This window comes from Pagrus pagrus (genome assembly GCF_965226575.1).
Source record: "Pagrus pagrus genome assembly, chromosome: 3".
In the NCBI taxonomy this organism is placed as follows: Eukaryota; Metazoa; Chordata; class Actinopteri; order Spariformes; family Sparidae; genus Pagrus; species Pagrus pagrus.
In genome coordinates this window covers 23690983-23718534 of record NC_140187.1, presented here as the reverse complement: position 1 = coordinate 23718534, position 27552 = coordinate 23690983, and the positions used below count along the sequence as shown (strand labels likewise).

Sequence of the window (27552 nt, the reverse complement as noted above, 5' to 3'; positions counted from 1 at the left end):
CATCACCAGGCAGCTGCCACCAGGACAAAGTAAATCAATATTTTTCAAAAGTACTACTTTCAAATCAACACTCATCTCCAAAGAGCTTTAATTTCCCACGATTTTACATCAGTTTATCTTCCACTGAGTCTGCTTTAACAACCATAATGAATGAATGCAAAGATGACAAGAAATAAACAACAAACAAAACCACAGGATTCCCCTCATCAATGGAGACAATGGAAAAAAAACCCATCATGTACACTCTCTTGTTACTCTGAATCTTAGCTGGCAGTGGGCTCCAGCTCCTGGGTCCCTGCCACTGATCAGATGTGTATGGATGGATGTGATGAGGATGTTACATCACTTGCAGTGCAGCCAGACGCCAGCAGCAGCATCCAGCTCGGAGGTAACGCGGCGCGCAGACCCAGCTGGCCATATTGTGCACCAGCTCTCCGCAAATCGGCTGCGTCACACCTAAAAAGCCTTATATCAGCGTCGGAGCTCTGCAGCCAGCACATCGGGAGATATACGCGGTTTGAAAACGCTACTGGTAAGTGTTTGGATGCGGTGAATCATATTTTTCTTTTGCTGTCACGGTGATGCATCAGTCCCATTATGTCGATGCCTTGCGTGTCCTCTCCTGCGCTTTTGTGGATAACAGGCTTTCTCGTGGCCCACAAAGCGCCTCATGCACATCATTTTTTCTCTCTCTTTACTGCTGTTTGCATGTGTGGGGGGAAAAAAAACCCTACACAGAAAAAAATGAATTGAATTGAATGAAACACTTGGATGCTGAGATTGGTCGTTAATGCCTCCCGTTGAGCGGTAATGAGCGTGTTTGCCCCCCTCAGGTTGGTGGATCTGTCGCGCAGGGAAAAATGGTTAAACTGGGGAATAATTTCAGCGAGAAAAATAACGGGAAGGTGGTCTCTGAAGACGGGTTTGACACCATCCCCCTCATAACACCATTAGATGCCAGTCAGCTGCAGTTCCCTCCACCAGATAAGGTAAGATATCACCTATTACTGAGAGCCGGGGGGCCCTTTGTCTTTATTTGTGTAGCCCTATCATTACAATTAGTCCAATTAAGCAGGTGAAAATGAAGGACGATTAATTGCTTTGGGGTTAACAACGTTCATGTTACAGATCTATTATCTCTCCATGTAAAAAAAAAAAACCCCAATACAAATAACCATGCCGCTTCTGTGCTCTGAGCTGATTGGATCCTCTCTCATGTGCTGTGCATGTGTGTGTGTGTTATGTGTTTTTTTTTTTCTTCTCTCTACCAGGTGGTGGTGAAGACAAAGGCAGACTATGACGGAGAGGGCAAGAAGGGGAAGCTACGATCTCCCAAAATCGCAGAGTTCTCAATAAGCATCATCGAAGGAGTCTCCGAGCGGCTCAAAGTAAGGAGAGCGTCGCCCGTGCGCTCCACCTCCACCTCCATCTCCGGCATCTCTCACACTCCTACACGCATGCATATGTCCCTGCAGCTCGGGACATTTGTCACCAATACCAATCCGAGTTACAACCCCTCTCTGCCCAGGCCATCCTTCCTCTTACCCGTGTCCTCCTGTGCGGCCTGTCATCTTGCCGGGCTTACACAGGGAGACATAATGCACAATGATTCACTTAACCCCGCCCTGAAACTCTCATTAATTCAGCTGCTGCCATGGCGATGGCCTCCAAACGCTGGCATCTTCTCACCGCCCCCCCCCCTCTCGGCCACCAGATGTGTTTAACCGCTCACATCATGCTTAATGATCCAAACATATGCTCACGTGGAGGGGAAATATCAAAACACAAGGCTGGCCCCCCCCACTTGTTAGTTGGCCTACTTTGATATTCATAAAACTAAATGCAGACTTGTGAAACGCTCTCACTCCACAGCCAGAATCAACAGATGAAGCCTCCTCTGTGAGGTGCGTCAAGTCCCCTTCAGTAGTGGAGCTTTAGTTCTCAAACATCTGAGAGGCGAGGAGGCGCATCACTGTCTCAGAAGACACAGCTCGCGTCCTCACAACGCTGCTTTGAAATGCTGCAGGCAGCCCCCCTTTCATCGCAGATAGTCTCTTTCATAATCTCCTGTTGCTTGGCTGTGTATGTGTTGCACCGTCTGCAGGATCCGCACAGACACACCGAAAGGATATCGTCTTATTCGCATTGATGCGCGCTGTCACCCAATCTTAGCTGTGCCAAAACACAGTACAAAAAGTACACCTGGCTCCCGATCCAAGGAAATCCTCGAGGATATTCTGTCAGCCACAAGAATCAATGTTTGCATCAGGATTTCACTGTTTTCTCAGTCCACCACTGAAGGATGTAACGGTCTCTCTGTCTCCCCGCAAGCAAAATATCATTCCTATCGACTGATATGAATAACTGGAGCACACGTTGGGGCTCAACATCTTCAGCGGCTATAATGAGGCAGTTTCTCCCACACCTTGTCTTCCCCCCACCCCCTCCCACTTCCTAGAAACACCAGTAGCAGTTACATAACTCCCCTGGGAGGTGAGAGCCGGGCTGTACAGATGGTCACACAAGCCATTCTCCTGTTGAGTTACTGTATGCAGAACATCCTATAAGCCCTGGCCGGCTGTTAGTCACTGACACATACATCCACGGATTTGTATATACATCAGCCTACTGTTCAATCTGCAACATGAAGAAAAGAGGAAATAATCACAAAACAATTCAATTTTTTTGTTTCCGCTCTTGAAGACATGTAGATTTTTGGTGTCCCTTCACAGAGCGGTGACACAGGTGTTGTGCTGCTGATGTCTCCTATAGGTGACCCTGCTGGTGATCTGTGCCCTGGCCTTCCTGGTGTGTGTGGTGTTCCTGGTCGTCTACAAGGTCTACCAGTACGAGCAGCCGTGCCCCGACAGCTTCGTCTACACGGTAAACACTCATGAGCATCATCCCTTGTGACCCTGCCTGACACTGATTTGTTGATGAAATAAGGATTTTCATTATATTTTTACCAGAGTTAACCAACGTTCTTCAGTCTGTGAAGCATTTGATAGCCTGTATAAATGAGGTTTATTATATAATAATTATGCCATAAAGATAAACCAGCAGGCAGCCAGACACCATAATGGTGTTAATATGACAATCTGCTGCAGTGAAGTTAAGCATTTGCAAAATCTTCCCTCTGAATATCTCTGACACTTGTTTTTCTGTTTGCAGACATGATCTGTAATGAGAAAACTTTCTATGTGAAAGCAGCATTTCAATACGAAGGTCTTTAGTTATTTCACTGCACTTTATCAGCTTTTGGTTTCTTTTTGAATGAACTTAAAGGTCCTATTTGACACTTTGGGATGGCGGCTGACCCGTCCTACAATCCCAATGAGTCAGTATTTGACATGTTGGGGCGTGAGACTCAAAAATCAACTTTTCTGACAAATAACACCTTTTGAAAGGTGAATTATTTAGCAGTAAACACACCATTGTCAGTTCAGTACACTCAGGGGGCTTTGCTGAAAAAATAAATATTGCTGTGTAATAGATGTTATTGGGTTATTATGGATTTTCATGACTTCATGACTCTTTTCCATTCATGATGCCATTTCAGTACCTTAGCATTTTAGCATAATGTTTAATCATAGGCCTAGGTTGAAGACAAATGCCTGCAGTGTAGTCTGTTTATAGCCTAACGTTAGCTTTGTACCTCTGGTGATTTCAATCACATCCCGAAAAATCATAGAGACCATCTTGCTGAGCAAAATGTAACAAAGGTATCATAAACTTGTGTTTGCCACGGACATTATTTTCAGCAATAATCCAAATCCAATTAAAAAATCCCATGGGCTTTTTGCTGAAGGAACCAGGGCGATGCTAACTTTCAGTCTAGCCTTGAAAAATACATTATCCCTACAGCACTGTACTGCGAAGCTCAGTGGCTAATCCAAAAATGGGCCATGGGAGGAGCGTGGGTGGAGTTGAGGTGTGCGCAATGAAGCCTGGTTGCTGACAGCTAGCAGCTTACTCAAAGTGCCCATGCCCTTAATAATGTATACTTGAAGGCCTATATATATCATTTAAATATGATTTTAAACACACAGTTGTCACAAGCTGGGAAATTAGCTATAGAGACTACACACATTTTTTAAACCAGGCTGTAAATATGTTTATTTCTGCTGTAAAGTTGGGCATTTTAACATGGCCTGCTTGAGAAACTGCAGTTTTCATGTCATTTTTAAGCCCTAGAGGTTGTTGCTTTTGTGTAAAATCTGTGACTCATTTTCCGTGTAAGTGCTCTCCGGTCTGTTTTCATTTAAAGCGACATATTTCACTCTTTCTTTCTTTGTTTCTCAGAATTCAATTGCACTTTCCTGAATAACAATTTCGTCACCTTGCGTGTTGTCTCTCATTTCACATTGTCTCATCTTGGTATACTTAATCTTGCTCCCCTCTCTCTTTGGAGCAGCAAGGTCGCTGCATGCCGGCTGGGATGTATGGCAACTACCCCCCTCAGGGCCCTGGGGGCCGCGGGCGCCTCTTCACCCTCATCAACCACTACAACATAGCCAAGCAGACCATCACCCGGTCAGTATCACCATGGATGACCATCATGTCTGAGGAGAAGGTCACCCAGCAGGAGACGGAGACTGCCCAGAAACTGGCTTAACCAACCTAGGATCAGGAGTTGGCCTCACCTGCTGCAGCAAAAAATAAATAATAGGGTTGTGCCATTCAAGCAAACCTCAGAGTCCCAGGGCTTTCTGTGGGTGAAAAATCCACTTTTCTCGCCTGAGGTGCTCTGCTGCCTTGTTGATGTAGTATTTTGGTCGACTGATGTGTACTATGGCAGAAAATCAGTGGAAATTTTGAGCATGTTTTCAGCTAAACAAGCCTTACAGTGGGGTGGATTCATGGTTTGTTTGAATAGCATATGTTATTATTTATTTACACTTGAAAACAGAGTGGCAATTGTGTAAAAGAAAAAGCCACAGGAATACAGACACACACTCACTGTCTTTGTACATACACATATGTAACAGAACTCACTTTAGTACTCACATTGTGAAATGACTGTGAACCATCCCGTGTCTGCGTCGCTTGTTTTAACGCACATGCACGCACGACTCCGAATCCGTTTGCTTTAAACCTCTTTCTTATCAAATACATAACGTACTGATAGCGCATGTCAGACCTCGTGAGGTCCAGCAAGTGGTACATTTCTCATGAAGCGACAAAGTTTGCAGCGTATTTGCAACTGAGGTCATCTGTGTGAAAATATTTTACTGTCCATGATGTTGTGAATAATTGAGGCTCGACATGAAGGAAACCTTTTAACCAGCGAAAAAAAAAATATTTTAATTGTGTTGTTTTGGCACAGCTCATTCTGCTCTCTGCATTTAGTGCTGTTAAGGAGTTTTTAGTGTTTGATGCATCAAATCTTTTGAACCAGCATTGATGATTGTCTCCATTCATTTGAACTCATGTGAACACTGTGTGCTTTTCTTTGCCGGCTACATGAGACTTACTTATCGTTTACTTTTCATAGCATACATTTGATGCTACTGTATTGAATGTTTTTGCATTGCTAGTGAAGACACTGTATTGTGCAATGCTTAGCATTGATTAATGTCACCATTAAGGCTGTAGATGGCCGTTGGTAGCCATCACAGCTACTAGACTTAGGTTGATGTAGTGGAACAATCTGACAGTAGTCGCTTGTCCTGTTGCTTTTTTTCTGTATTTGTCATTAAACTTAAACCGTCACAAATTATGTACCTTTTTCAAACAATGTAATGATTACCATTAAAGTGCATTTGCTACATAGAAATGTTAAATGAAAACTGAAATAAAGTGCCCACATTTCACACCAATGTCCAAGTGGAATCTGTCATGAACTATTTCAGGAGTAAATCTTGTCAGTAATGCTGAAACTCCCTCAGTACAGAAAATAAATACATCGAAGAGCTCAAGTTCCCTTGAGTTGAGATCAAAGAAATATTTCTAAGCGCTGTAATGCTTGAACTACAATATAGGTTAATCCTAATAAACAGATTAGGCAGAAAATATCAGGAGGCTGTGTGAGTCAAATCCCCTGTCGGCAGCTTCCTGTCTCTGGCTGACATGAAGTGAGACAGGCTGTGGCTTTCTGCCGCTCTTGATGTTATCTGAAAGCTTGACATAATATGAAATGTATCAAATGTTATAAATGAGTCCCTGAAGTAAAGACAGAGGATACAGAATTTAATTAAGAGCATTGCTCAGTTTTACTAGAAATTGAGTGGTGTGTCAGTACAGTTACATTGTGATAGACATCAAATTAATTGTTGCTGCTGCTCATAATTGCCTGGGAAGCAAAACATTCTCAACATTTGACAGTTATTTATAATGAACAGTTCATTAAAGGACGTAAGTTGTAAATGTGTTTAAATAGTGTGAGACAGCAAAGTCAATGTTAGCCTGCACAGTATCCTGTAGTTTTAAAATCAATGTTTCTTTCAGTCAGTCAGACAAGAACAGTTGCAACCAATTATCACTGCTTTTAGTGAAGGAGAAAGACTGACTGTCCAAACATTCACACACATAAAGTGGACACAGTGCGCCATACAAAGCTCGCCTCCGTTGAAGTGCTTTTAAACATCAAAAATAGACAATTAGCAACAGGAAAGAACAAACTTCTGCCTCCGCTCGAACACAGAGTCTTCTTCGTACATGAGGTCCAGCGTGGTCAACTGTCCATTCAGTCTCAGCGTTGCCATCGCTTCTTTTTTAGATAACCAATATGTGCCAGAGCCAGATGGCTTCCTGTTGTATAGAGTCCATGCTGGCTAGTTCTGTTAGCTGTCGTACCAGTCCAGAAAGAGGAGTGAGAAAGAGCACATGACCAGGAAGAAGAGGATCCATACCCGGAAGCCGGCGTTGTTTTTGATTGCCTGGTGATAGAAGTGAACAAAATGACATTTTACTGGACTGATTTACGAAATCATCCTAAAAGCACAGCATAAAGTAGTTGAAGTGGCTGTAGGTTACCTCTCGTATATCTTCATTTCCTTCTTTGACGTTTTCTGTAGCACCAACAACCAGCTGATGAATACTGTCTATCTCCGTTTCCTGTCACGGAGAGTGAGGTGGACAATGTGTTTATGTACAACTCAGCGTTTAAGTGAACGAGTGAATGAAAAGGAAGGTTGTCTGCTCACTTGTTGCAGGACTTTCTCAGCAAAGATCTCCTGCAGTCGAGAGATCTCCACCACCTTCCCCTCGATTTGCCTGCCGCAAACAAAAGAAACTCATTAAAAAAGTTTGCAAAGCATATTTAAGCCCTTCCAGATGACTTTAGTAATACAAGGGCAGGTCATTTTCACCTCAAGACCTCAGATCAATCGGGAACAAACGTGTCAGTGATTTACTCTGTCAAACAAAGTAATAATTTTGTCTGCAGACACCTATGTCCTTGGGTCATTTTAATCCTGTCTGAATGCACATCTGGCATATCACATAATTGTTGTCTAGCTCACCTGGCATTTCAGTCACTGTGGCGCTGTAATTACTTAGCGGGAGGGGGAGTGACATTGTGTAACACATTAACACAAGCACTGATCCTGGGGTAAATCACAACACTGATGTGTGAACAGAATGAAATGACATGAATGATATCCTGCGGTGATGGCCATGTTGTTCAGAACAGGAATGTGTGCTAAGCGGGACTCACCTCACTTCGTCCACGAGGCTGTTCATCTCACTCACCAGCCTCTGGTTCTCCTGCTCGAACTACACAAAAACACACGCAATAATAAAACTAGTGTGTAACTAGAAGTTGGCATATGCTGCATTATCTGAACACCAAACCCTTAAAGAGGTATATGGAACAAAAGGGAAATAGTAAGTGTGTACTTTTGTGAGAATATACTTGTTATTTCTATGAGGATAAGTAAATCAAAAGTCCAAATTTGTCTTTTATCTGAATTGCTACAAAAGAATTCTACCTAAAAATATCTTCAGTAAAGCAGTATATGTGTAAATCAGTCCCAATGCATGTACACGTCATCCAAGTGTAGCTGTATGTTCACCAGACACACATGAGTCATACAAATCTACATATACTGAGAGACATGAATATTGAATAATGACATCTGAGATGGCGCACCATCTGGATCTCCTCAGGGGAGAGCTCGTCCTCCACTCGGCTCTCCTCCCACAGGTTGACAGGGTTCTCCACGACCTCTGACACACTCTTCTCTAAGAGACAGAAAACAGACTACTTAAAAAGTCTTCATGTATCAAAAACTGCCAACATTTACTCTGTCATTCCCTCATTTACACACAAAGGAATGTAATTTCTGCCGTTAGGGGTCGCTTATTAAGAACAATGAAAACAAAAGACTTCAGCGTAGGATCATGGGAGTTGTTATCTTCATTATTAAACAACCTACATTGCTGATGAAAATCTGATGGAACTCAGACAGAAATGTTCACAGACAAGGAAATCTATGTCCACATTACATTAGTCACTTCCTTCCTTACCCTCCGACGTATGATCTGGTGTTCCCCAAAAGTTAGCGGCAGGTGACAAAAAGAAATGCACTGTTACCTTAAATTTCTCTGGGTGGACACCATTTGGGTTGATTTAATCACACAATGTAACAAAATATATAGTTATGGTCAAGTTGTTTTTAGACATTTTATGGTGAAAATGTTACATATTCTATCTATTATTGATCATTTAGTCGTTAATTCTCTCTGTCAGGGAGAAATATATTCTTGTGTGGTTATTTCGATGAATTTATATAGATTGGATTGCCTTGTAGTCACTTTACATTTCTCCACATTGGACCTAAGAGAAGTCAGTGTTGAAATACTGAAGCAGCGAGTGAGAATTAATGTAATATAAACTGTACAAGTGTGGTGATTAATCATTATCTGAGACATTCCTCGCCTCATACCGTGGGTGTGCACTCTCAGTGGAGCTTTTAAAAATGGCTCATTACACGGAGGAGAGTGAAGATGTGCTTCTCCAAGCACATAAATATTATTGTTTGAGAGATTCAGTGGTAAGGTCAAAACAAACAGTCTAAACATTACGCAGCCAAAGGCAAACGCTGAGTCTCTATATGTTGAGTCCAGCTTGAATGTTTTCCTCACACATAAGAGACATTTTTTTATTATTAAATGTAGTGACAGCATTAACAAATATAATTGCAATTACATGCAATTTTTAAGTGAAAATGAGGTCAATTAAAAATGTGCTGAATTTATTGTGGTGCCTTCAGTTTGCTTCTCTTTTGTGATAATTAAGTTGAGGAAGCTGTGTCTTTAAGCAGTTTTCATGGTCCGCGTAATAATCCTGTTAACGCTATAATGACTGTGAAGACAATTTGCTTTTTGAGTCACTGCTATCAAACCAAACCAAAACCTTTTATTGTCAAAATTAAGCTGTAACACATCATAATGTCATTAAAATCTGTTTTAAAATTAGAAAGGCAATGCCACTGTGGCCAGTAAAGGTGGAATGAAGCTGAAGACATGTGCAGCTTTGTGAAAAGCCAGTGTTCTCAGACATCTCATCTAACGATTAGTCACTGTGAACTGTGAAGTGCATCCCTACATGTTAACGATTCCCTCCGCCTGATGGTTTGGATTGCATAAACCAGCAGAATTACAAGTTAATGGTTGTGATTTAATCAAAGCAAGAACAATGAGTCATCGGGCATAATGGTGCTGCGCTGTGGCACGGCACATTTCAAATTAGAGACTTCAGATGAAACACAAAGATCAGTCCTGCCGCTATAGAAATGTGAGTAATGGAAGGGAGCACTTTTTATATAATGCAGAGACAGTTGTAGACAACATACAGGTAATAATTAACAATTCTTCTTTAATAAATGACAGATCGCTTTACTGTCATTCTTGCTATGACTGTTAAAAATAGTATTTTTGAGCAAATGTAACTTGAGTGTTCGCTTCTATATTTAGAAGTTGCGGTGCATTTCTGTCACAAGTCCCATATTTTCTTGACCGGCACAGAATGCAAAGAAATAAGCACTTCACAGGGCACAGAAATAGCAAAAAACACAAAAATACCAGACCAGCAAAGAACAAGTCACGGTCAGCAAAGCACGCACATGTAGCAGGGCTTTTTTCTGTTGCCACAGAAATACAGTACAGTGTCTCAGGGGACTCACTAACTTACCAGAACTTTCCTCCTTGACAGTCTTCTCCTCTGTGGGCTCCACCTCCGGCGTTTTCACCACCCGACTGTGGTGCTCCGGTGCCAGTCTTGACCTGAAATGACAGAGCGAGGGGTTATGTGAGTCAGGGGCTAGTTTTTAAAGTCACTAAAACGAGGATAATTAATAATAAATGATGTGACTGGTGTAAGCACAGGAGCTGATACTCACATCCTCTTCTTGTCCACCATTCTCTTGACCCTGATTGCTCTCTGCTCAGAGTACAGCTTACATACTCCTTTAAACAATCAAAAGACAAGTGATGTTTACATCCTGTTTGCTAAAATATGGCTTCAGTGATTTCAGGTTTTCAGTATTAGTACAGCAGCCCATGTTGAAACCAAGTGCAACCAGCCTGCAGGGCTCAGAAGCTACTCCCCGAGCCAGTAAATGTCTGAAGATAATCAAACTGGACTGATCCACAGAGGACAGGCTATAAGACGTATGCTGTCTGAATTGTAATAGGTTGTATGAATTCACCTTTCAGATACGTTTCAATGAGGTCCAGCACTGCCCCTCTGTGCTCCTTTATCTGGGCTGATGTCACCTGCTTCTCTGCTATGGGAACAACAGCAAAACATGCACTCACTGAAGACAAAGTCAAAGGTTTTGCATAGTGCCAAAAAGTAATGACAAATCAAATGTCCTAAGTTTAAAAAAAATGTGTATCTTTTATACATGGTGCGCAATGCAAGACAAAACTAGCATCACCTGAAAGCATATTTTACATCCACAATAATATTTGTAAAGTAGTTAATGTGCTGCACAATAAAAACATGCACGCACCTTCATTGCGTAGCTGCTTGATGGCCTCAGAACATGTCCTCATGAAGATCTGAGCATCCTGGTCAATCTGGTCTCGCTCATTGTCTGTCATACGTGTAAGATCTGATGAGATGAGACTGTCAAACGCACAAGAACAATCACAGTTAGTTCATTTGATGGATATCTAAACAAAGTCTCTATTCATACCCTTATTGAGCATTAAGTGAGGCAGACACACTATCCCATCACTCATGGGGCAGACGGGCAACTCCACACAAAAATGACCTTGACTGTGACTAAAACGTCGGACCTTCTTATCGTCGGGTGATGGTGAGTATTTGAGCACTTGTCTGTCTCCCTCTGCTGGACTCAAGATATACCTCAAGACACATGAAGGCTGGTGATGACTCTACTTTGGAGTCAAGGTGGATTTGGCAGGTTGGATTGGATTGTAAAACTGCTCGATTAATCAAAGAAATTATTGCAAAGAGTCCCAGTATACGTATAAGTGTACGTTGAAATCAATATATAGTAAAATTCTTAAGCTGAAACAAAACAAGTCAAATTGTTTTCATATCAGTCAATCAGTCATTTTCTTTATATCCTTGACTTTTGGACTGCTGCCTGCACATACTGTAGCAATTCATTTAATGTCACATTGGGCTCTGGGAACTTGTGATGTGTCACTATTTTCTGACATTTCACAGACAAAATGAGAAAATAATCAACAGATTTAGTCCCTCCACCACAGAGGTTATGTTTTCACCTGTGTCCGTTCGTTTGTTTGTCAGCAGGATTACACAGGACAACAGGATTGTCGGCCCAGAATAGACACCATTAACTTTTGGTGCGGATCCGGATAAAGGGACGGATCAAGGAAGTCTCTCGCTTTCTTTAACATTGCAAGATATGGTGTTTTCAACATTTGTGTTGATCCTAGATCTGGTGAGCTTTATTATGGTAAATATGGGCTATCAAGTTTATTACTGGATTAGGATTGATTGAATTGAAGGGGACTGCTGGGCCTTGGCGAAGGTATACGCTCTACTGACTGCCATTCAGCTGCAGGAAAGAACAATGATGCAGTTATGAAACAGAAAGTTGGACAATTCATCCTTTACCATACTCATGATGACACAGAGAAGGAATTTATTTAAGATCCATGTTATAACATACTAAATTCGACAATATGGACAAAAAAAATCTTACTGTGCTTAATTTGAAAGACATAATGATGTTGATATGATTCATGATTCATCATAAGTGGGAATGATTAATTCTTGCAACACAATTTTAATTTTAACTTAAAAAAAACCCCAATTACAATCATGATGATGTGACATTTGTTGGAGCTCTCTTACAGCTGGAGAACAACAACTGTAGGCCAGGGCATCTCTGAAACACTACAGTACTTCATTATGATGCTTTCCTGTCACACATTTAACTTTATCAAAAAAGTGCAGCTTCTAGCCATCTGAATATTGAGATTTCAAAAACATTTCAATTAATTGTGCAGCCCTACAGGTTACCACCTCAGCCTTTTTACTTATTCTGTAGCTATGGTGTGTAATGACGATTATCTACACTAATTCTTTAAACACTTACTGTATTTGGAATAATCCATAGTCCCTAATTATTTTGTCGGGCAAGGTCAAAGTGCTGAAAAACGGAGTTGATAAGAAAATTAGAAGACAGGAACGGCTCATAGCGCGGTAGACGGGACTTACCACCGATGGCTCCCTTGATGGATTTTCCCACCATTAAACAACACTGCAGTCCACCCACTGCTAATGTTGAGTTAATGTGTTCTCTTGAGGTTTTATCAACAAAGTTAACAAAACATAGGCGACTCCACACACCCACACCTACAAAACACAGAGGGGGCCTTGAAGGGAGGAAGGCCTGGATTAGTCCCAGGGCGTGATTTGTTCTTCACTCGGCTGCAGCTCAATTATTCCAGACAATTAGACTGGAGCCTGCCGCTACGGACCACCCTACTCGCTGCTGACCTCGTGCCAGCAGACGGCCCCTGCAGCACACACACATACACTGTGGAGACATATTCGACGATAGCCCTGACTCCTGACCTCTTCTGAATTCTGTCAGAATCAAAAAAGTGTTTGTCTCTGCTCTGGCCCCCGCTGCAGCCTTGAAGGGTTTTTACCGCTGCTGTTGTTGATTGTGGTGGATTACACTGCGACTGTTTGCAGAGGCTTACCTTCCAGCGCTCACGTAATCTTTCCTGTGTTGTAGCAGAAAGTCTTTGAGCTTGGTGATGTTCGTGATCTGCCAAAATAAAGGGAGAAGAAGCGTTACTTGACTGCATTACCTTCATGTCAGTGAGTCTCTTTAAATGCCTCGGTTGGTCCTTCAAACACCATGTCAACACGGCTTAAGAAAGAGGTTTTAGACGTGTACCAGGAAACTATTTTCTCCTGACTACATTTAGACTGAGCCAGAGTAAATGTATAATTTTGTAGTTATTGGATGTGACAGGCGACCAATGTCCGTCCATCCTCTCTGTGTATTCTCAATATTTGCTTTTGACAATTCATCAAGTCTGGGACATACAAAAATCAAACCTGCAATTTCCTCGTCAAACAGGGCTCATAAATAAAACCATGAGCGGCAGCATACAGAGCACTGACAGAGCCATCTCTAATAAGCTTTTAAATTCACTGTTGCTATTTATCACCGAGAAAATGTCCAAGTGTATGTGTGCACAGGAAAACCAGAGGAAACTTGGTTCAATCCAATATTTGCTCCTGTAATTGGGTCAAATATTAAAAAAGACCAAATTGCTTCCCTGTCCGCGGAGCTCTGCTGGCAGGGTCCAAGTGGCTGTGAATATGCACACAGCGGGCTCTGTTAGCTCCAGAAGAAGACAGAAGTCAGACAAGCTGAGGATTGAAAAATGACACAATGAGTTTGACTGTGACAGCGACCCCAGAGCGTGGGAGATTATTTTGATAGCGTAACGACGCTGTCTTCGGCCTTCAGCTTTTTCACTCTAACAACCTCAATTATCAAATTGCCTTGGCCTGTGAGGGGTAACCTGGCACCAGACGTCTAATAATGTCTCCAAACATTCACTCCTAGCGTCATGGTGACCCGGAGCAGTTTTTTTTATATGAGCTGACGTTTGAAAAATGACAAGTTTTTCAATGCTGAAAGAAGGTGTCAAGATAAACAGAGCTGAGCAATTTGTTAGAGAGCAAGAACTCCGTCTTTGGTTTCGAAGGTAATTCGGGGACGAATGACGCTGCTGTGGGGCACAAACTGGGGCTGTTAAGGCAAACCAACCCTTGTAATAACACAATTATTTGAGGTCAAGAGTTAATTGTTGTTCAGAGCAGTGGAGCTTAGAGGGAGGTTCAGGGGAGAAGAGAACCTTTCTTATGGTTCAAAGTCTTTCAAAACGTCGTCCGTGTTTTAGTGTCCGAGTGAAGGAGGAAACTTTGAAGTGAGCTCCTGCGAAATTGTTGGGTATTTACAAAACTACCACCACAAAACCTGTAATGAATAAGATGGTTTCTATAATGTCCTGAGTGATCCTGTTGGTCGCAAATGGTGCTTTTAAGAACATTTATAATAATGTTTTCTTCAGCAATTAAATTGTGTTACAATACGTATCTTACAGTGGAGAGTTTTTCATCCAAAACTGCTTTTTCTGAGTATATTAATATATATTTTGTGAACCATTAAATTGATCAGCAACTATTCTCGTAGTCACTTAATTGGTCTGAGTAATTTATTTCAGAAAAAAAGTCAAAATTATCTGATTCATGCTTCTAAAAACGTGAATATTTTCTGGTTTCAGTAAACTGAATATTTTTAGTGTGTTGTGGACAGAACGAGACATTTGAGATCGTCATCTTGAGCTTTGGGAAACACTGATCGACACGTTTCACCATTTTCTGACATTTTATAGCCCGGACAACTTGTCGATTAAAAATTCAACCCATTAATCGACAATTAAAATAACCGTTAGTTGTAGCCCTGAATCTACAAGTTATAAGCTTCTTTTTCAAAATGCAAAAATGTGAAATTAGCTGGTTTCTGCGTGATATCAGCCATGAGAAGCAGGTATTTATCGGTTATTGGTATCGGCTGAAATAACTACATGTTATGCATCCATAGACTGGACTGTTTGTCAGAGAAAACAAGACATTTATGGCATCACCTTGGGTCCTGGCATTTTTTTAAAAATATATTTATATATTTGCTGACATTCTACCAACATTTAATCGATTTAACAAGACAATAATCCGACAGTAATGGCTAACAAAAACAACCATTAATTGCTGCCCCTGCGTCCTCCTGTAAAACTCCAGTCAGTTACATAAAGGAGCCCTATGCTTGGCATGATGAGGTGGTTGTCATGATGTGATCTTGTGAAGCCGTTGACTCCACTATCCCCTGCAAAATCAGCTCTGGTGGTAAAATTGTTATTTATCGCCACAAAAACCACTCTCGAAGCACACGTCTGCGTTTCAGTACATCTCCAGTTCTTTGTCCTTGGCCTGCCACAAAGTGGAAAACATAACCTATCACATGGCGTGACTAATTGATCTTTTACTATAAACTATATCTTATGCTTGCAATTAGCACTTGGCTTTAGACTTTTATTTATGTACAAACTATATTCACTCGCAAAACTCCATCTGTACTGCACCTTTTTGACCAGCAGGCAGTGCTAAATCCACAGCATTTAAAACAACCCGTAATGAGTGGGAGGCGTGTGTGTATGTCTGTTGCGGGGGTGCCGGGGAGTGTCAAGAGCGCTGCTCTGGGGGTTGAGCTGTCTCCTGTGTGTATACATTGGAGCTCAGATTCCCAGCACAACCTCAAGGGTTTGCAGGGGGTCAGAGGGATCAATTGCTCTTGTAACTTAAGACCCTAAAGAGCAAGTAATTCCTCAACAATGAGGAAGGGGGTGGCCTTGTGCATGCGGCTCACCGTACATATGTGTGCACGCAGCTACATGTGAGTGTGCATGCATGCGACCGCCATAGGTGTGTGTGAGGCAGGAGGAGACAGTCTGTCGGGCTACATCTAATCTCGTCATCATCAAAGACCCCCACTTTACCTCCTCACTTTCTCCTTCCCCCCTTGCTTCCCTCAAGCCCCGATTGAGCCCAAACAAACCATCAGGGGGGATTATTATGAGGAAGAAAAGAGAAAAGGCTTAGCTGGCAGATTTCTAAAGGGCTTTGGATGGCTCTTTGTTTTGTTAAATCCAGGTAACTGACAGAATTCGTTGATGACTGCCCTGCTTTGGTTTAAGCCCCTGTGTGTCCTGACCGTGGGCTATCCATACTGACGCCATGCCATGTTGTGTTTAGGTATGCGAGGATGCTTCAGCGGAGAAGACTCTGCCGCATGTTGATTTTATTATCATGTTTATGTCTGACTCTCTAATGGGTTTGTCTTCTCATGTCTATTCGCAGTGAGAGCGCTTCAGTCGACTCTATAAACAAACAAAAAGTAGCATCAAAGAAAACTTTCAAGATCAGTCATGAGGACGGTCCCTGACCTTTTTTTGAAATGTGCTGAAGTTGAATTAATGTGTTTTCATTTTTACTGGATAATTTATTTAAATTCAAAGCCGTAGTAAGCAGCACTTGTATACAGTCTTTGTGTTTGTTCATTTTTGATCATGCAGGTCAGACGCACGGATACATAATGTGGACTTAAAGAAACAAACACTGAGGCACATCAGTGGAGTATAAAGCTGAGACAACAACATAGCTGCCACTGTGCTGTAAGACTGTGCCACATCTTTTTTTACAACAAATTCAAAGCGTTTAAGAAGAGCTGTGATGATTATAATATTTCATAACTTATTATGTAACAAGTTGGCAATTATTTTGATGATTATTTAATGATATCAGTTGTTTTTCAAGCAGAAAATGTCAAATATTTGCTGGTTCCAGCTTCTTAAATGTAGCATGCAGCTTTTGTCTTTTCTAAATGTAAATGAAGAGTCTTCGTGTTTTGGACTGTTACTTGGCAAAAGCAATTTAAAGACACTTTGGGCTCTGGTGAATTGACATTTTCTTTTTAAATTTTCTAGACTTGACAATTAATTGCATAAATAATTGCTGGTTGCTGTCCTACTTATTTGTCTATCACAATCTGAGACCGAGGCTGACCGCAAAGGTGACATCACCGTTGAGACAGGTCTTGTAGGTTTTTTGTGTCTTGGACCAAATTCAATGGAAACAATGTACACTGCTCCATTTTAAGGCAACTTAATCAGGTTTCAATAATCAATTTAATTAGAAACAGATGTATTGGCCGGGCCCGTCACATGTAACTCACACACACAAAATGTGGTCACCGCCACAGTACTCAACATAACTGGATGATAACAGAGGCAATGTTGACGGGCAGGTGTGACATCAAGTGACAGATCAGAGTCAAACAGATAAACTTGTTGATTTTAAAAAAGCAAGATTTGATCTATTGTGCAGTGTGTGTTACGATTCTTTAACAAGCGTGATTATGTAGTACTGTGATGGTGCTGGTTGTGATTCCTGTGACATATTTCAAAATAATTAGATCATGTTTGAAGTCTGTTTATCAGGTAAATCAACAGGTTCCCTCCCTCTCTGTTACTCAGCGTTTCCATCTAATAGTATTGAGACAGATTCAGCTGCATGCTAGTTGTATTAAGGCAATATACAATAATCGACTTGCCTGTCTCACAAAGCTTTGTCAGTGTGTCATCACCTGCATTGTTTTTGATTTCTGTCAAGTTATTTGAGCTGTGTGTGCTTGTACGGGACGGGACGGGACGGGATATGTCAGGTCAGGAGTTTCAGCTTTGTTAAACTAACATAGTAAAGATAAAAATTAATTACAAGCATTAAATATGTTTATTAAAAAAATGGATATTGTAGTCATGGTGGCTAAATGGAAAACATCACACCTGGAAATAGATCTGTATCTTGTGCAACTTTGCCATATCTCTAACATTTAGGAAAACAAATACAATTCCTGACGATAGGCATAACAAATGGATAGAAGCTGGATATAAAAAAAAAACTTTAATATAAAAGAAAACCAAAATCATCATCAATCTGACAATGACAAGGACATTTAAGGAAAAAAAAGGGTGATGACAATTAATCCAATATTATGTTGTGAATTATAATATGTGCAAAATTATACGTTCAGAAGAAGATAACATGACATCTGTCCTTTATTTCACAGATGAAGAATTTGTTTTTGTCTCTTCTCCAAATCTCAGAAAGTGAGGTCATATAAACAATTGCTGTGAAGATATGACCCAGAATAACTGTGCATGTAAAAAACAGCATCCAACGGCATCCAATATGAATAAACCCATAATATCTGACGAATAGAAAGAGAAGCTGTGAGCAAATTGTGTACATGTGGAAACAAGAAGACATCTCAGCTTTGTGGATGACAAACTCTGTAAGACTTTGGCTTTATTACAAACACAGAAACAAGACTTACAGAGTCTGCACCTCAGAGGCAGCAAGCAGAGTAACTCTGCCTGAAAACAATCTTTTTCTGTTGACCTCCGCCTTAAACATGGTTTTTCATCTACTGTAGATTCATGGTGACAACAACTAAAAAGTAAACAATATGTTTACTGTTAGTTTAACATTATCTGCTTTAGTTTAGTTTCACTTGATGCGTTTATTAATGTGAAATGATGGCACATAATTAATACCCCATGTCTGATCGCACTAACCTCTGAATCTACAACTAAAAGAACAGCAGACTCTTTTAGAGGTAAACACATCTGTTGCAGTTTCATGGTTTGGACTCTGTATTTTGGAGTGTCAGGGTCAAGTATGCAGCCTGCCGTCATGTGTATTGGTAGTATTTCAGTGATTGTAAATCACAATAACTACAATTGCCTAATGACAAAAGCCTGACACCGCTCTTCAAAAAGCGTCAACAGCTGCTGCTTTGGTTTTGCTGCATGTTTAAATGTTTAAATTGAGCCTCAACATTACTTTTGTTCCACTTAAACTATTTAGTCTGCAGAGTATCTGGTGTCCATCCCACCATTTAGAGTTTGACATTCATCTGCAAATCCCCGTTTCATCACTTTTTCCTCTTTCATTTTCATTTTCATGAATCATGCAAAAACATTTTGTTGCACGCAGTGAAACAAAATCTAGACTGTGCTCAGGCCTGACAGCAGATGCCCCAAAATTCAATTTGCCTGGCTTTCATGGGAAAACAGCGCAGAGATTAGGCCAACTGGTAAAGAGACCATTTAGCAGCACGTTCATCTCAGGGTGATCCCTGCAAATCACTTCCCCATGGGCTCAAATACTGCCTGAGTACAGTCTTAGCTTTGACAGCTGTATGCAAGCAAGTTTTTACCTTTTTGCCCAAGTAGTTTGTGACTTGATGAGTGGGTTTTTTACTCTTGGAAACATTAATTGGACCTGTGTAAGGCTATGTTGTCAACATTCGAGGAGGTACATTTTAGCTATATGAGCATCTACCATGAACAGAGGTGTCACAATTCTCCAAATCATTGATTCGATTTTCGACTTCAACATTTTTTGTCAGCACTGACGGTGATGCCATCGTTAGACCATTATATCAGGATTTGTAAAGATCAGCAGATCATAGGTTTTATGCCCTGAAAACTGTCGTTTACATTTTCAAATTCTACATTAAAAATATAGAGGAATTTTACAACATCAGCTTGACGTTATCCCAGTGTCTTTTTCAGGTTAGGATTAGACAAGTTAAAAAAATACTGACTGAAAATGATTAGTTCAATTAAACAATGAACAACAAAAGATAGAAATTCTGTCTGTTATAAAGTTTGGTTTCGCAAACCTGTCCCAAGTAAACCCTCTTCCCAAACAAATCCATAAAGGCTCTCTGATAAAGAAAATAAATCCAATATCTCAGATACTGTCACAGTAACTTCAGTTACGTCAGTTTTTTAGTCTTCATGCAAACAGTACGTGTTGTCCACAATTGTGCACATAATTCCCTAAATGGTTGACATTAATGACAAGTCATAAATGTTATTGCTGTGTGTCATCTGCCTCTGTCGCTGCCCATAACGACCTGTTAAGATCTGCTCCAGTTTCATCTGAATGACAGCACCAATAGGATCATGAAAATTATCCTATAAAATCATTTCAACTTTCATGTTCACAATCTGACATTATCTGGGCCAATAAAGTCCACTATATACCCAAAAACATGACTTTGATGATATTGCAAATGTTTAAAAAGCACTTTGGACTTTGAAACTTGATCGTCACCAACAAAAATATCAAGTAAGCCAGACTCTCTCAGAACTAAATGTTTTGAGAATATACGAGTATACTATGTCAATGTGAAAGTTGTCATAAGGAAGAGCCCCCCGCCCTCTAACAGCACAACATACTTTTAAGTGCTGGCTGAGGGCCACACTTTTCAGAGTTTCTAAGAAAACACTGTGAGAAGGAGCCAATTTTGGAATACCAATACTAAAGGCACAACAGGGAGCCAGGCACTATTTTCTACACACAATTTACCAATTTTAAAGTGACCTCCTCCATTTAAACTCGAGAAGGGCAGCATGCTGTGGATAGAGAGACGAGGTGAGCGGTGAAATGGAGATCACAGTGCCCCAAACCGACCCCTGTGAGGTAAAAAGATTCCCCTGACCAAACCCCACCCTGTAAACACTGGCCCTCTTATTAGTCAATCAAGCCTTTTTTCCCTCATTGCCTTGAAAGAAGCTACATTTCCTTTCTCATTGAGTGGCTTTTTGAGAGGGAAAAAGCCTCATAGGACCACTGTGTATTTGTCAACTTTGATGTTTTCTTTCTATTTTTGTGAAGCTTCAGTGGGAACTTGGAGAGTTATGCATGTCTTGAAGGGCACCCACATCTGTTGTGCATTAGGTGCCGGCCGTCAACATTGTTACTGGGGACCTAATTTAATATTTTCTCTGTTTTGATCTTCCACCTTTAATCACTGGCTCTTGGGAGGATCGGCTTTCCCCAAGAAATTGTTCGAGAGCCGAAAGAAAATGTTATTGCAGTGTGTTTATGGAGTCATACATGTGAAGAGGGGACTCTCACAAAAAAATGCAGCCTATTTCAGACTGTACAGAGGAGAATGGATAGTTGAGTTGTGGGTGAAAACCACAACATAACTGTAAGCAGTCAGGACATTCCAAACTCGCAATTTCAATTTCTACAAAAGCTGCTCCACTGAGATGGTTTGAGATTATATCTGCAGCGCGAGGGAGACAGCAGTAGGGGGGGAGGAGAGCAGAGGGCACACACCGCAGGATAGGTTTGGGTTTCTTTGAATCAGCACCACTGCTTTTATTAAACCACCATTTCTAATATCAATGTAACAGAACATAACAAAAACCTGGTTGTGCAGAGCTGCTGCGACCGGACTCACGTTTGCTTCAGACTTAAGGTTGGAGACATCAGGTACAAGTTAGAGTCCTGAGTCCCCGAGGGAAACATAAAGTGGTTCTTCAAGGTGCCTTTGAAGAGGTTTGTGTTCATGATACTCATGTCAGGCCAAGGACTTCTGGCTGTCAGACTTCTGGCTGACATGGAGCAAAGCCTTTCAGTTGCCAATGATCCATCTCCGACTGCCAACCATTGATGTCTCTGCATGTCAATGGAAGAATACAATTTAAGATGTTTTGGGAAGTTTCCTGAACTAATTAAACGCCAATGTTGCCCTTCCAGCCAAGCTTTAAAGGTCAGTGTCCCATGACGAGTGGTTTTTCAGCAATGTATTTAAGGCTGTGTGAAATTTTCCTACAACTAAATCAACATACAATAAGCTAATTCTTTCAACGGAGTTAATAAAAATGTCCTCGCTGACAATGTAATTGTAACCTATAGTTGAATGCCTGTTTTAATTAGTTCAAGACATTTTAAGTAAACTTGCCAGGTCCTTTCAATCTAAACTAAACGAGGAGAATGCTCTCCACTATTTTTATAAGTAATGTTTCGGCTTCGTAGAAATTTAGATCACATTTGGGCAATTTTCCGGATCAGGTCAAAGCAAAGAATCCAGGCCTGTCAGTGTTGGGGTAGAAGCAGCACTCGGACCTGACAGTTGGCACAAAATATTCTGGGCCAAGAACTGCTCAGTCTGGCCAGTTGGCCAATGTTTTTTTTTTTTTTTTTTACAGACAACTTAGCTTTTGTCTTCCCAGATCTCAAGGAGAGCAGTCATATATTCTGAACTGCCCACATTGGGCAGGATCTGAAAAATTCCTGACCAAGGTTCAAGTATAAATAGTGGAATTTTTATGAGTTCAATGTTATTTTAGTATTCTTTATTTCTCTGTGTACAGTCGATGACTTTTTGTAAGTGATCTATCTTGTTCTTTGCAGCTTTTATTCATGTCTACTTGAAAATGACAATTGATAACTGCTTGCCATGATATGTTTACTTTTTTCTGAAATATAATATTCAGGAAGCATTAGTTTGAACTATGTAGAAACAGGACCTCAGTGCCTCAAAGCTTTGTGAGTGGGTTAAGAGAGGGGCAATTTCGCTAAAATGGAAGGAGTCTCTGTTTGACCTCCGATTTTCCCCCCAAAAAAGTTAATCCGATCATCTTCACACTCGTGGGTGTAGTGCTGAGGACCAAAGGAAGCATCATGACGAGTGTGAAGTGGTTTGTATGAGCAGTTCTCAAGAAAGTTGCAAACAATAAACATCGCTCTGCAGAGTCGGACAGTTCCCACATTTCTAGATGCAGCAATACGCAATAAACATGCATGAGTTTATAGGACAGTCGGTGGCTACCTCATACCCAGAGCTATGTAGAGAGAGGGTCAGGGTCCTCTGTAGGTCAATGATATCGCTGGAAGCAGCAATACCTGAGTCTAAACAATCAATTCCTTCCTGCCACTGCACTAGTAAATATGAGCAGCAATGTGCTGCAACATGTATGATGCATGAATTTCTGGTCTGAAGCAGTTAGGAGCAAAACCTGTGCCAAAGATGTAGAAATATGTGCCAAAAAGGCACTCAGACCAGACATTTCGGCCAACTGTAAGATATTTAATGTCAAGCCATGTCCCATTTGCTAGCTGCAACTCCTGACCTTGACGCTAAAATAGAGGGCACCATGCAAGACGACGGCGGCGGCCAAACTGGCAAGAATGATGCAGTGAAAGACAGACAGAAGAAGGCCGCTGTGTAAAGAATGGCTCTTTGGAAAGCTACTTTGTGTTTGATACATGGACTGGCAAGGCATCCAGTAACCTGGAAAAAGTAAGTTTAAGTTTATAGAATACCACTACATCACTAATACAGTTCGAGGAAAAGTAATTTTCTTTTGGAGAGCTGTAAAATACAAACATATTTGCAGGGAAATAAAGCTCCTCCTCGGACTAATATGATCAAAGTTTCTGGTTTGAATGAGAGGTCTGAAAATGACTAAAGTATACACACAGTGAAGACTATATGGTAAATATTTACCCAGTACAACACCATGAACTTGTTCCTTTTCTAAGATAATAGAAATCATATTTCTGTATTATCAAATAAGACAATACAGGAGCATTTTACTAGATGTAGTTATGCTGTCCTCTCCAGTGTATAACAATTTTATGTAAGAGGGTGTAAATAGGAGGCTGCTATCACATCAATTCCCTCCAAAAAATCCACATATTGATCAATATAATGCTACCTAAGATCATATAAAATTGTCAAATGTGAGAGATAGCGCCACACCTTTTATATCACTGTAGTTATCCCTTTATTATCTCTGGATGTAGTATAGGCAATACTCCCAATCAACAAGTATGACTGCTTAATGGCAATAGTGGATTTTCATATGATTATAGTATCAATGGGGTTAAATGCCTTGATTTGTCAATTGATTTAATTAGCTTGATTAGCACTGGTTAGCTTTTTTTTTGAGTTGCCAGAACATTTACTTTGTCATCATATAATATAACACAAAAATATACTGTTATTGTATCCATGTTCCCCATTCCTAACTCCCATTAAATTAATGTTGCATTCATCAGTATTTATAATGATATATACTGTATACACACTGCCGAGAGAGGCCTGGCTAACTATGAACAGCTGGTACACATTGTACTAAACTCCAGCCTTGAGTTTCAGTTTGACATCACCGAGCGTGTCGGAGAATTACCCAACGTGCTGTACACGTTTCCTTGGCTTACTGCTGCTTCTACAAAACAGCATGAGCAACAGTTTCACCACAACAGTCGAGCATTTAGCTGTCATCACAAGTAAAGTCAGTTTGTGTCGATGCTAGCACAGTTAGCTAAAGTTAGCTTGAGGAAACACTCACCACTTCTTTCGCCTTCGGAGAGAAGCCGCTCTTGGGTCTGCTCCTCTTGAAAATCTCATCTTTGGTAGAGTCAAAGCCTATTCCTATCGCCTTGTTCCTGGTTTTTACTGTCTTGACGCTGGCTTTGAAAAGTAAAGTTATATCCACAGCCATGTCTGTGCAGCTGCAGCGCAGAGAGGGACGCCTGTAAACAAACTGACACGTCACCAGTTGAGGACGTCATCAGCCTGCGACGCTGTGGATTTTCCCTGAGACGGAGAGGAAAGCCTTATATTTTACCTTAAGGTTTTATCAGTTAATATTAAACACAGCTTGCACTGTACCTTACTGTATTCACGTCCTTTAAGCGTCTGACGTGGTATCAAGTTACTCTTCGACTCGGTAGGTAGCGAAAATCTTAAAATTACAAAAATCTCTTAAATATTAAGACTTAAGTTTGAAGAGACTTAAGTGTAAGGCTTTACAGTTCAGTTTTAATAGTAAAATTAAATGTAGTCATGTTCTTACAGGTAATCTAAATCAATCATCAGAGACATGCCCCAACAACTTATTGAAGGGACATCCACCAAGAAGAGAAGACCTAACTGGACAGACCAGGAGTGTCTTCTTCTTGCTCAGTTAATGCAGGAGAAGAAAAACATAATCAGAGGGAAGTGCAGAACTGGTGTTTCAATCCAGGACAAAAGACAAGCCTGGGAGGAAATCACCAAAACCATCAATAATGCCTTTCCACAGATTCAGCGTACAGTTTCTGACTGTAATAAAAAGTGGGAGAACCTGCTGGCAAAGTCAAGGGAGGAGATCAAGCGACTGAAGAGGCAAGCCGGTACAGGTGAGGGCATTCTGGTATTTGTTAGCAATAAAAGTTGAATGCTAATCTAATGATTAGTGTCATTAAGTTTATGATCTAAGGCTGGTAATAAAAGCCAATACCTTGAGGGTTAGGGTTGAGAATAAAACAAAATTCACATCACCACTTTATATATTATATTGTATTGTAATCATTAACAATTAATGCACAACGTGGCTTTGCATTCACAGAAGACCTGTCCCTTGAACAGTTCAGTACTGTGACCCAAGTCGTGATTTCTATGATGAACCTCTCAAACATGCAGCAGCAGCATAGAGAAGACTCTTCAGTCTCAGAGTTAGTGGAAACTCAACATAACAGGTAATATATTCTTTATTTGTTGGCTTCTTTTCATGTGCTTAGACTGTGATCTCAGAGCAGAACGTAATTGTATTAAGTAATTTATTGAAACACTGCTGTCTCCAAAAAATAATACAGTATTTTCTCCCTTACTTGCACCTAATGTCCCAGTAACATTTGGATAGTCTACAAACCTCAGTGTTAACAGTTTTCAGTGGAACTTTCTACCAAATAAATTCTCCCCATGAGAGATGATGAGTGAGCTCATAGTGAGTCCATTAGAGGATGTGAGAAGTGAGAAAATATGTTTTTTGTAATTTTGTTGACCTGACTGTTAAATTCTGATTAAACATATTCATGGACAAGCTTTTTTTTTCAGCTGTGATGAAGATGGAAATAACCACACAGAGCTTGATCTCCCCACATATCCAGATCCATCCGCTCCTCCAGCAGAACAAAAAATGACTTTAACTAACATCCCTAAATCATTCGCAGTGCAGTTTAGTGCTCATCCTGCTGCTGGCTTTACAGCTTCTGCAGAACCACTAGATACTCCTTGCACTACATTTCCACACTCAGTGCACTGCTCAACTTTGCAAGAGCGAACAGATTTGGAAATATCTGTGCTTAGAAGACAAGAGGCCGTCCTCAAGCTGCAAGAGGAATATTACACACTGAAAATTAAGCAGATGAAAAAGCAAATGGAAGAGCCAACTCCAGAGGACTGAAGTAGTTATTGAGAATGACTTGTTGCACTTTGTTGAGTCTTGTGCCTGCCTGTGACCATGTGATTATTCAAGTCAACAGAAGTTCAAGAAGTATCATAATTTGTTTGTGTTGAAGCTGAAATCTGTAATGTTTTTGTACAGTGTAGTGAAACACTAAAAGCAGCAATCCAATTTTGTTGGAGATGTGTTTCATATTCTGTCATTTAGAAATATTGCTATGCTTTTTGAATCCTTTGATTTTGGCTTCTCCTATCATTGTGAAACAGGATTCACAAGGGTTGGATTGTTCAACCCCTAACAGGAATCATGGCCTGGATGACCTACAAATGATGTGTTGTTGCAGGTCTAGGTCTGTTTTTGTCATTGCAGTAAAAATGAATGTATGTTTTTGATACCTAATCTGCTGGTGTTTTTCCCCAGATTAGGATTGGCCAGTTGACCTTTATCATGTCTAAAGTATTCCGTTCAACTGCTGCTCTCACACAACTGGCTGTCAGCTGATGAAACATGGACAACGTGAGATGACGCAACAGTCAGCTTTCGTCGCTGCTACTGTAGTTCTTTGATGTTTGCTTGTTGTGTGGCCTTGGGAAACTGTGGACAACCATGAGTCTGCTTTGATACACATGAGGCAACAATTCACTTCTTTCTACCCAACCAGCTCAGCAGGAGCATGCAATGCATGCAGGAGATGAGTCCTTTCCCCCTTAGGTCTCACCTCCATCCATGCAAGTGCCACAACCCACCACTAGTAGCCTCTGGTGAGCAGTGTTGTTGCAGTAACGGAGTAATATAACGCGTTACTAGTAATACTGCCGCAATGTATTACTACAGTTATGTCATGTAACGCATTACAATCTGTCTTACCGACCGAAGTGAAGCATTTATTGCATCCCATCCCATCCACACTGCACATGACCATATTAATATAGACTTTGCGTGTGTTTAATATAGTCGAGCCTATAAGTTGTTTGTTAAGTCTCTGTGTGACTGAAATGAGCCATATTTCGTAGGCTTAGGCTAAATGATGAAGCCTAGTGTACATTCTTGAATCACATATGCCCATGCATTCCTTGTTCTGTGGACTAAAATAAAAAGGTATAGAAAAAGATTTTTGTCTTGTCATGTCATTATAGGCGACATGATAGAAGGTATAGATCTATTGTGTTTCATATGACTGAGCCTACAATTAAAAATATAAATTCCCATCGCATAATATGTCAGACTTTGACCCTTTGTCTACCTGCTCATCCCTGTGTCTAAGGCCATTCGTTTATTTATAAGATTTAGGCTATTTAATTGTTCTATACAGGTTATTTGGGCATTTTGTTGAAAATAACTAAAAAGTAGTGTAATAAGTTTTATATTACTCTATGCAGACAGTAATATTGTAATGTAATATATTACTTTAAAATGAAGGTAACT

The 27552-nt window shown here is 40.7% G+C and overlaps 3 protein-coding genes across 4 annotated transcripts; 2 read left to right on the top strand and 1 right to left on the bottom strand.

Annotated features, from left to right (window-relative positions):
• Positions 1-442: 442 nt before the first annotated feature.
• LOC311254321 (neuronal vesicle trafficking-associated protein 1-like) lies at positions 443-5813 on the top strand. Its single transcript, XM_084348032.1, has 5 exons — positions 443-532; positions 834-989; positions 1272-1388; positions 2773-2883; positions 4415-5813. Exons 2-5 carry the CDS (start codon positions 861-863, stop codon positions 4613-4615), a joined length of 558 nt encoding a protein of 185 aa, XP_084204158.1. The 5' UTR covers positions 443-532; positions 834-860; the 3' UTR covers positions 4616-5813.
• A 361-nt stretch (positions 5814-6174) lies between these two features.
• Positions 6175-24449, bottom strand: stx18 (syntaxin 18). Of its 2 annotated transcripts, none has more exons than XM_084349276.1 (11): positions 24250-24449; positions 13156-13223; positions 10959-11074; positions 10653-10727; positions 10344-10410; positions 10136-10227; positions 8093-8184; positions 7658-7716; positions 7146-7215; positions 6976-7056; positions 6175-6878 (listed from the first exon to the last, which is right to left on the bottom strand). In XM_084349276.1, exons 1-11 carry the CDS (start codon positions 24400-24402, stop codon positions 6783-6785), a joined length of 969 nt encoding a protein of 322 aa, XP_084205402.1. In that variant the 5' UTR covers positions 24403-24449; the 3' UTR covers positions 6175-6782. The 2 variants fall into 2 exon arrangements, with proteins under 2 accessions (XP_084205402.1, XP_084205401.1); XM_084349275.1 differs by having other exon boundaries at positions 10653-10730; positions 24250-24446.
• Positions 24450-24497: 48 nt separating this feature from the next.
• Positions 24498-27238, top strand: LOC311255094 (uncharacterized protein). Its single transcript, XM_084349277.1, has 4 exons — positions 24498-24630; positions 24759-25081; positions 25291-25420; positions 25779-27238. The coding sequence occupies exons 2-4, from the start codon at positions 24784-24786 to the stop codon at positions 26125-26127; spliced, it is 777 nt and encodes a 258-aa protein (XP_084205403.1). The 5' UTR covers positions 24498-24630; positions 24759-24783; the 3' UTR covers positions 26128-27238.
• Positions 27239-27552: the final 314 nt, after the last annotated feature.